The following is a 10,556-nucleotide window of genomic DNA, read 5'->3' as shown; positions in this document are numbered from 1 at the left end:
TCCTCTTTGCATATTCATAATATTAAGCCTCAAGATATATATTGTTTTTGCTCAAGTTGAAACACTTTCAGCTTTCACTGTCATGCTCAGTGAAAGCTGAAAGCTGCACCTCAGTACTCGCACCTCGTACTGCATCAGAGCTAATGGATAAAAAACAAAACAAAATGAAAAACAAAAAAAAGCTGAATATTGAATTCGATAACTGGCCGAGCCATTTAACTCATAGTAGAGTATACATATATGTAAATATATGTATAAATTACTTTTACTTAAGTATAATTACTGTTCAGTCTGAACAAACCTTAAAGCTGCTATAATCAATAGTTTTATATTAACAATGGATGACAGCTGTGTAATATCGAATGTGTCGCTCAGTGAAGAACCCACAGAGAATTCTACCCCTGACTCTGCTGCCTCCCCAATCTACAGAGCTTTACTCTATGGTCCCTTTTAACTTATTGTTTTGGTTTTAAAAACTCTGTTCACCCTCACGGCTCTCAGTAGGCAACTGTTTGCAGCAAAAAAAGCTCTGTTTACTACCTGCTCAGCACCAAACAACAGAGACAAAGTTAGCAATAGCCAGTGAACATACAGAGCTGCATTTGGCAGCTAAAGAGCCAGAAAGGAGCTGCATGGAGAATAAAAGAAACACATATTAGCATGCTGCTGCATAAATTGCTGATACATTTGTGTGCTTTCAGCCTGTCTCCGCTGCCCCCAAGTGACCAAAACAATCTGGTGGTTTAATCTGGCAGGTTTTAAGGCCTCATTTGATAATTTTCTTGGTCATCTGTCTTTGTTCCACTTTAGCGGTTTAGTGGATTGATGTTCCTGGACAGCATCGACCCACGCAGCATCCTCATTCTGATGCAATAGCAGCAACATACCCACACACTCCTGTAGCGATTGCTCTGGGGACCGTCAGCATCTCCATTCCCTCTCGTTGCTGCATGTTGTTGTGCACAAAGAGGCCAGGAAACGAGGCCGTTATCAGGGCAAGCAGTGCAGAAGCAGAGCAGGCATGGGTGGGGAGCAGGGCAGGGCTGGGTGCTCTCTGAACAGGGAGCGCGGCAGGCCGGCTTCTCCCAGGGAGATAACTTTGTTCTGGGCCAGGGGAGATGACATCATGACGGATGGCGATGAAGATGTGGGCGCAGAGGGCAGGAAGCGTTATCTCCTACAATGGCACCGAGGGGACGGAGACGTACACATAAACACTTGTGGAACACACTGACGCTCTTTGATACTCTACTCCAGTGGACTTGAACAGTTGTCACTCCCCACTGAACACAAACACACACACAGGAACACACACAAACCTCTGACATGCCTGGGTTTAGGAGGTGGCTGTCATTTAAAAGTCAAAGCCAGACAGTTACAGGCCCAGTCACTGTGTGTGACTGTTCTGCTGTTGCTATTTTCTACTGCGGCGAGAAGTTTGGGGAAATACACTGAAGAAAGTGATCTCAGCCGACCTCAGCAAGGACTCCAGCTTATGCAGTGGGTTTGTACAGCATGCAACAGCACCATACATATTGCATGAATTCTGTTCAAGGCGTATTAGTATTCACAATATCAGCACACAACACTCAGAAGATAACAGTTATCGAGAAACCTGAGTTGGATTCATGTTTAATTCAACGTCAAAAAAAGGCATGGCTGAGGCTTTCAGTCCAAAATATAAGACATTTAAATAAAAAAACACTGTTTAAGAGGTTAAATATGTTTCTTTTTGAGATTCATGTACTGCAAATCTTCCTGACTTGCTGACTTTGGCTGATGGTGAATCAGAACGCGAGAAACCGGCGATCCTCAATTAATGGCTTATAACATTTCATCGCTTTCCAATGAAAACTATGTTCCTCTGTATTTGGTGAATGCTCTGCTGCAGGTCATGACCCTGTTCCCTAGAATTACATTTATAAATTGACATTATGGAGATTCATGGTTGTCATTAGAGAGAGATGGTTTATGACTGCAGTCTCCACAGCTTAGAAAGTAAGAAGAGCGTGACCCTTTATTAATCACTCACTATCATTTGGAACTGCAGACGAAGATCTCTCGCAACCTTGCAACCCTGTACAGCATCACTAAATGACTCGCTAACAACTAATAAAGTCACCAATTATTAGTGTTGTTGTCCTCGAGACTACTGTGTCTCGGACTCAACCACGGTTCTACTCTGTCTTGTCTTTGACTTGACAAAGGGGACTCTGGACCAGTCAAGACCATGACTGCAGGGATATGACTGTATTATTTAACTGTTTGATACCTTCTGTACTCAATGATGATTTATAGGAGACAAGAGTCACCTCGAAAACTTGCACAAAAAAAGTGGATTGTTTTCGGTGGATGGTAAATCATGGAAAAGGAGTGCAGTTAATTTCAGCTCCTTCAGGTTTGTTTGTGTTTGTTGCTCATAGAAAACAAAGTAAAGGTCCCACACATAAAATTAACCTCTACAATGATTTTTGATTATTTTATACATATATGTACAGTATAGTAGAGCCCGATCAATATGTGATTTTTGGGGCCAACACCAATGCTGATATTAGGGAGTAAAGAATTCTGATATGGATATATTGGCCGATATACACACATTTTTTTTGCAATTGTCCCTTAAATGTAGTTATCATACACTTGTGACAAAGATATGTAACAGAGGCAGGATACTTTACAGTTTAACAACAAATTTTATCATCTAAAATGATATCAGTGCACTGAAACAGTAAACTTTGTTGGAAATGTAAGAATTATAAATCACTCCCAGCAACTTTTTCTGTGTCATGTTCTGTAAAACCAAAAAGTTTCATATCAGCCGATATCGGAAATCACATACACTGACACTGATATAGAGAGAGATATGACTTTTGCAGCTAACAAGTCCCTGTCCGCAATCGACTTGGGTTATATGGCTTGCATGTTAACCAAAAGGCAATCTGGATGCCCCTTGGCACTGCTTTCAAGTCATCAGGTCATCACAATAATTCACAGAGATCAAGAGATCAGACTTAAGCAAACTCTCGCAAAGCCTCCTGGAGTCCTTTAATATTGACTGCAGACCAGTTTCTCGAACTCTTGCTTACTAATCACTGCTTGCTTTGAATTCTCCCAAAGCTCAAAGCTTTTATCCCGTCGACTAATTGACAGCAAGGACAGCTTGTGCACTGACATCATGCAATAGTTATTGGTAATGAAAGCAAAACTGTGTGTGTGATGTGTAATGATGCACTAAGTTTCATAAGTTTAAACACATTTTTTCATGGCTGGTTTTTGGCAGCCTGACACTGACTATTCTTTGTGAGTTTGTTCCTAAAACTTTTCACTTCTGTATTCTTTTCTGCTGAACAACAATAGCAAAACTATATTAGGTTCAGAACAACATTACGATTGCAACTTTTCAGACAAAAGTTCAAGTTTGAATTGCAAAGTTTCATTTTTAAAATTGCTTGCCTACATCTTTATACCTTAAAACCTCCTTTTGGATATTTCTTTGTATACTGTGTGAACTTTTTGCCAAAGCGTTGAAAAGCAAACCCGGCACAGAAATGTGATTTTCCTCTTTCAATATTACATCCCACTGTCTGACATACAGCGGGTCTGACTAAACATAATGATATATAATCAAGCTGTCCTCTGTACAGGTTTTCTGTGCTCCATGATGTGTCGTGTCCTGAACGTCCTGCTGGCTTTGCTGAGCCGCTTCCTGTTCGTGGTCCACGGCATTGTGACAGTGTGGCGCGTGGTGGCCGTCAAAGAGGAGCCTCTCTACTGGCTGCTGCTGACGGGCGTGGCTCTGCTGGGCGTGGAGATGGCCGTCACTCTGAAGTGCACCCGAAACGCTGAGTGGAAATGGTAGCATTTAGGTCACACATTAACAACTGACATGGTTTTACAATGCACATAATGTGAGTTTTGACATCAGGATTAGGCTGAATTTTTACTTTTTTTTTGGCCTTCATGGCTTGATATGACAGAAAATGGGATGAGAGAGAGGGAGGATGACATGTAGCAAAGGGCCACAACCGTGGGCTGCTGCAGGGCCTCCTTACATCGGACGCCTGCTCTACCAACTGAGCTAACTGGCGCCCTGATTAGGCAGAAATTTGAGGCGGATATTGGACCTTAACTCCAAATCGCATTCATATCAGGCTGATCTCATTTATCAGACCAATCCCAGTTTGTACATGTTAACAATGTTAGCATGTTAGTCAAAGCCAAAGTTTGTCACAGAGTTCCACAAGGTGCTATGGTTGGACCCTAACATTTTGCTAAAATCAGGCATGTCCTGTTGCAAAGAGATGCAAAAAACGAGTCCATGCAAAACACAATTTTATTTTCCAAAGTGATAGTAATAGTCGTAGTTGTCCAGAGGCAGTTGTATCAACACTAACTGTATAGTGGCAGTAAAATTATTATGATGGATAGCTTATCTAAACCAGGCCAAAAGGCAGCTTTGTGACGCTGTGTGCACAGTGGTGCTTTGTGATGCTAAATGCTAAGATGAGCATGCTAACATTCTCACAATGGCAATGCTAAGAACATTAGACTTTATCATAATCATCTTAGTTTAGCATGTCAGCATGTGTGTAGTGCAGTACACAGTGCAGTACAGCTAAAGCTGATGAGATGTCAGTAGTTTTGCAGGTATAATAATTCAACAAGCATGAAAGGGCTCCCTCTGATTTAGTAATAATTAACAAATATGTGCCAACGTGTGAGCTAAATTCACAGGTACAAACCACCTGCTCGCCTGCAGCTTCTGCTCTTTTTAAAGGGGATAATACGTGGATTGAGGTGTTGTGTCCAGACCATGTAACCCTGTTTTGTGCGGGGAGTAAATAACTTCTGAACTTGTAACTGTGTGAACACTTTACAACCCATCTGCCCGGGGCAGCAAGCGGCAGCGTGTATGAGGCCTGTAATATTCTCTGCCACTAAATTCTCTGTTATCCTCTGCAGCTCCTCTCTCTTTCACTTTCTATCAAAAACAAATCTATTCCTCTGCTGTGTTATTGCTCTGTCTCTCTACTGAGCCTGCTATCAAGTCTCTGTCACACTCCCTTCCATCCAGTCATGAAGAAAATGTCGTCTGCTCACTCGAGTCATTACTGACCAACTAGTTTCTTTTCTTTCTTTCTTTCTTTTTTTTTTTTATCCTTTTTTACAAAACATTTGCTTGAGTAAACATAAACTGAAACTAACTTCCAAAAGGATATAAGCATTTATTGTCACACCTCATTCAACACCAAGCTGCATCCCATTCAGAGGCTGTAGTTCTCCTTGGCACATAACGCAGCGAACATCCTCAGACGCGAGCTTTCTTCAGGCCTCTCTCTTTCTCGCTGAGTCTTACTTTGAAGTTTTCTCCTCGTGGAGAAAGCTTTGCACTGTCAAGTGGGATTTGCATATATGATGAGAATAATTGCCTGTCTGAAATTCGATGCTTCTTCTGGAAAAAAAAGGGGACTCTTTCTTCTTTAGCGGGTGGCAAAAGAACAAAAAGCGTGTCACTAAAAATAACCTACCCCCACCTTTCCCACCCTCCCTCCTCACCCTCCCACTCCTTTGGAGGTCCTCTTTTAGGTTCTCCCCCATGGTTTTCCTCTACCTCAGTACTGTCATCCCGTCCATTTGGTTTCTGGAGCTGAGCCTGCTGCAGTCCAAGCTACCTGTCAACAATTCCTCGGGCCCTGAGCTTCATTTGCTGGCTCACATCCCGATCACAGCGGTAGGCGTCCCGCCACACAACTGCCCTCCACGCAGCCACATTAAAGCAACACCTGATACCAGATAAGATTTAAATCGAGCAAGGAGGGGTGGATAAACTATTAGTTGCAGGAAATGTGTAATAGACACATTGAGATGAAGTCCAGATAGGCTCCTGCTTGAAAAACTCTCAGATCTCTCCCCTTTTGGGGTGGTTTTAGTGCAGAATCTTTCATGTAGGATTTGGGAGCTTTTTTGCCCCTTGGCTGTGCTCGAGGCTGGGTGGCAGCTTTTGAAAGCTTGAAGACGTAGTGTTTCGGGACCGTTGTGAAGTGTCAGCGGGGGCCGCCAGGATAAACTCAATGAACCCCTGACACAATGAGCTACTTACAAGTCATTAGAGTTATATCAGGAATAGAGAGGAGGTGCCTAGTTTCAATTGGTTTCTTTGATTATGCCTTTAACTTTTCAGATATGTCATTGTAATACTGTTTATATATGATACGAATGATTGAAATGAAAAGAATTGAAAGGGAAAGCCAATGAGGAACCAAAGGAAATTATCTGCTTTATACCAAAAGCTGTGTGAAATTTTAAAGGCGCTATTATGCTTTTTAGATTTTTTCCTTTCCTTTGCTATATAGATTCTTGTGCATGTAAAAGATATTGAAAATTAAAAAGGTCAAAGTCCGCACCAACAGAAGCTCCTCTCTCCCACATAAAACACTGCTCCTCGTCAGTAGTCCCACCCTTAATTCTGTGACATTGTTACATCACATTATGTGAAAAAGTCACACATTTGCAGACTTTGCACAATTGCACATTTGCCAGACTAGCCCAGCGGCTAGTCTGGCACATAAGAATTGATTTGTGAGCTGACCAATCAGAGCAGACTGGGTATTAAAGAGGGGGGCCTTAAAGAGACAGAGGGGGACTGTACACAATAAAAAAAACGTGGCATAACACAAATAAAAAATAGATAAAAATAATTAAAAATTAAAATGAAATTACAATTAAATAAAAAATAATGAGCACTAGAGCATGTAAACCTATTCTAATAGAAGAAGACAATTAGCATAATGTTTCTTCTTTACACACTGATGGTGCTGTTTCCTTCACCCAGGGCATTGTTGAGCTGGACCCAGAGAACTGGGTGGCTGGCCTGGAGCAGACCATGCTCATTGTATTGGTTCTGGGTCGCTGGCTGATGCCCAAGGGGGACATGTCTCGCGACCAGCTCTCCCAGCTCCTCATGGTCTACGTTGGACTGGGCGCAGACATCCTGGACATCTTCGACACCTTCAAGGAACCCGAGGTAAAAACCAACCGGGCGGTCGTCATCATCGGATTGGCCCTCTTCTCTTGGGCGCTCATGCAGTTTCCTCTGGTGCTCACCCAGACTCAACCCCCGAAGGGTGCGCCTCCACAGAGGAGCGTGGATGGCCTGTCCTGCTGCCCCGGTGCTCCATCAGCGTTCTCCACCTGCTGCTCCAGCGAGGTGTGGAGCCTGCTGCTCACGGTGGGACTTCAAGACGGCCCGTTCCTGCTTTACCGGCTCTACCTCATGGTTCAAGAGCAGGTGCTCAACCAGCTGATGATCTTCTTCACCTGCAAGAACATCCTCATCGTCCTGTTGGAGCTTTATCGAATTTTCGTGGTGCAGTGCGAGCAGCCGGGAGGGGGGTCGGGGTTGGAGAGATGTGTTGCTTCGGTACTAAAGTGTCAGACCAAGAAGGGGAGGGAGGAGGAGGTGGAGGAGGAACGTGGTGGAGAGCAGAACTTTCATACAGACACAGCAAGCAGCACTGGGAGGGAGGAAGATCAGAGAGGTGTCCAGGTATAGAAAGGCTTAAAATGCCGTGAGGCATGACTTCTGCCCTCAGGGGGGGAATGGCTTTCACACGCCAAGAGAAAAGTCGAACCTATCAGCCATCTCTTGCATCTCGGCCTCGCTCAGAGACAGTCTCGGCTCTCTGGAGGTTCAGTGACTAGAAATAGACCACAACAGAGGAGAATAAGTCCCCACTGAAAAGATAAGAGATGAATTTATGCAATTCCCTTTGATAAAACCTTTCAAAAAAAGCGGTGGTTTTGGTCAGGGGAGGTTTCTCCGCTGAGAATCAGCTCAACAAGTTCACCTGTCAATCTCTTCAATGTATGGTGCAATTAACAAGACAACAGCTTTGTGCTTTATAGTACAATACATTCGTTTTAATTAGCAGCAGCAGCCTGTGATGATATAATTTTATTATGTTGCACTTATGCATTTTTAATAAAAAGATGATGATGGCTTTGACACGGGGACAAGATTTTATGAATTGAATGAATAATTATGGCAGTGGAAGGTGGTGATAACATGTCTTTCTTAATTAATAAACCTTTTCTAATAAAGATGCTTCATAAAAACAGTGCAGCTCTTTTCTTTTTCATCTTTTACTCTGATCACCATGAGATGGCAGTGTTGCCAAGTCAACCAGAGCCGTGTTTACTTGACTGGAACATACATGGCAGTTACATGGAAGAAAAAAAAACCCTGTGAGACAGCGACACGGCAGCACAGCTGCAGTGATGAACTCCAGCATTTGTTGGATTGTGGAATGAAAATCTCCTCCGTGAGTCTCGTTGTAAGACGGTGAGAAAGAAGGACGGCATGTGATCACTTCATTTTAAAGATGTCACCTTCAGGCAGCGGCCATGAAACGGAAAGTCTGATGTATTCGATCGAGAGACATCTCATAAAGCACGGCAAGTAGGAGGAGAGCGAGGAGGCTTGCTTCGTTTTTCAAAGTTCATTTTCCTCTCGAGCACAATCAGCCCGCGGAAGCCTGTTTGAGAGCTCGGTGCATTTTTATTACGTCTGAAAAAGCACACTCGTGATTATGTGGGAGTTGTTCAAGTTCGACATGATTTGCTCTCACTTTCTCTCCTCTGAGAGATGTAAGGTGCTTCTGAGATATTCCTCCACAGCCCATACAAGCCGGAGAGCCTTTGAGAGGCTACAAGGACGGAGAAATGTTTGAGCTGAAGCCTGGGGTCTGAAGGTTTCGAGCCACTTCACGGTGGAGACAAACAGCTCCAGAACAATCCCCCCCCCTCCACCTACCTACCCGTCCCTCGGTCCAGACAATACCTCTCCTGTCAAACGAGAGCTGGGATGTAGTCCTCCTGCATTTAAGGATGGACCCTCTCACACTGTGTTGGGGCAGGCTGGGAATGAAGAGCAGTGACGGCAGCAAGTGGCAATTCAATCAGAGGCCTTTCTCGCGCTGCGCTGTATCTGTGTCCATCAAATTGCTGCACTTGGCCTGGCCTGCAAGATGAAGATAGGAGGCGAGGCTCTGAATGAAAGGGGGGAGGGGGGTGGGGGCTCTTTGTTTTCAATGAGCTCTCAATGAAAGAGAGGCAGAAACATAAAGAGCCGGAGAGGAGAGAAAGAGAGCATTTGTGTGTTTTCCTCCCTCTGTTTTATGTGCTTGATTAAAAAAATGCATAGAATATGAGCAAGATTTCCTAAATCGACGACTGTAGGCCACCTCCAGAGGATTTGCTGGAGAGCACTACTTTGTTTCCTCAGTTTTATCCTTGTGGCGGCACTTTGGTCTAAATTATTGATGGTGGAGCCAACTTTTAAAAGAAAGAAGAGAAAAATTAATGGAGAGTCCCCATTGAGATGTTCATTCTTCCAGCAACATAAAGCTGCGACTCTACGCTCCTAGAGTGCTCGATAATGCCCAATTTACAAAGTCACTGCCAGGCGAGCGACACCACGCAGAGCCAGCGCGAGGGCACAGCTTCTTCCAAGCACCTGAGTTTTGGGGCGAATCCCTATATTCGTGTGACAACGTGATGTGGGCAACACAATAGGGTGATGAAAGAGCGGCTTGCTTGTGAAGAGAGTCCTTCTCCTCTTCAGATTAACTGCATGCTTTAACAAGATTGTGTGGGCATGTGGGAGGATGGGGATGTCAGCTGATCCACGGGCTGCCCTACATAGATAGAGAGAAAGGAAGAGAGCGTGGAAACTCGAAGCCTGCAACTCCAGCGCACATGGATGTACCCTCAGTCACAAGCCCCCGAAACATATCTGTTGGCACAGAGCGGCGCTGCCTTCAGGTGCTCCCACCTGATCGGTTCATTAAGCCTGATGGAAAACAAAGCGTCTGGATGTAAAATAATGTCTCACTAAATATAATGAAGCTGTTTATGTGATCATGTTTCTGAGGACAAAGTGGAACGACTGATCACTGACAACATATCATTTTCTCGGAGTGATGAGTCATGCTGGACGCACTCAAACAACAGCTCTTACATTTTTAGCTACGGTTTGGTGCTCAGACGGATTGATTGCTGCTCTCTTAAAAGTGAGACTCGCTTCACACCCTGCCACACACGTGGAAATCATAGATGCAACCTGTTGCACATTCAAGTGCGCAATGCAGTAAAATACAGAGTGTGTCCTTTTTCGTGGCGGCAGGTTTGGATATCTGTTATGGGTTAACCCACGGGGACAAAAACTGAGCTGTGAGCCTCTACTTACATCATCCACTTGCCCAAATATTTAGCATCTGATCCCACCTAGATGTGTCCCTGGAACCGCATCGCCAGTAAAACTTTGTTTACCTGCAGTGCACCTGGCACAAGCCCCTCTCTTGTGTCATGTGTCACATTTTTCTAGCAGTTTTGAGAAGCTGACATATTGTCAATTTTTCAGAGCAAGGCTTGAATTGCATTGCTTTTTCAATTCATTAAATATGATGGCTGCTTGCACACACAGCCCCGCTCCACAGGTACGCCACACTCTTGTGTGTTTGAAGCAGTTGCACCTGTAGCAAAGAGTCTCTGCGTGA

General features: G+C 44.0%; 1 protein-coding gene across 1 annotated transcript; it reads left to right on the top strand.

The window, feature by feature from the left end:
* Positions 1–3,658: 3,658 nt before the first annotated feature.
* On the top strand, positions 3,659–8,748 carry LOC311264769 (transmembrane protein 26; the record flags this gene model as incomplete). The annotated part of the gene is made up of 4 exons (XM_084365868.1): positions 3,659–3,855; positions 5,587–5,731; positions 6,833–7,546; positions 8,677–8,748. 4 exons carry the CDS (start codon positions 3,659–3,661, stop codon positions 8,746–8,748), a joined length of 1,128 nt encoding a protein of 375 aa, XP_084221994.1.
* Positions 8,749–10,556: the final 1,808 nt, after the last annotated feature.

Source organism: Pagrus pagrus, assembly GCF_965226575.1.
Source record: "Pagrus pagrus genome assembly, chromosome: 11".
Classification (NCBI taxonomy): Eukaryota; Metazoa; Chordata; class Actinopteri; order Spariformes; family Sparidae; genus Pagrus; species Pagrus pagrus.
The sequence above is the reverse complement of the archived record's forward strand: the minus strand, read 5'-3'. Positions and strand labels throughout refer to the sequence as shown.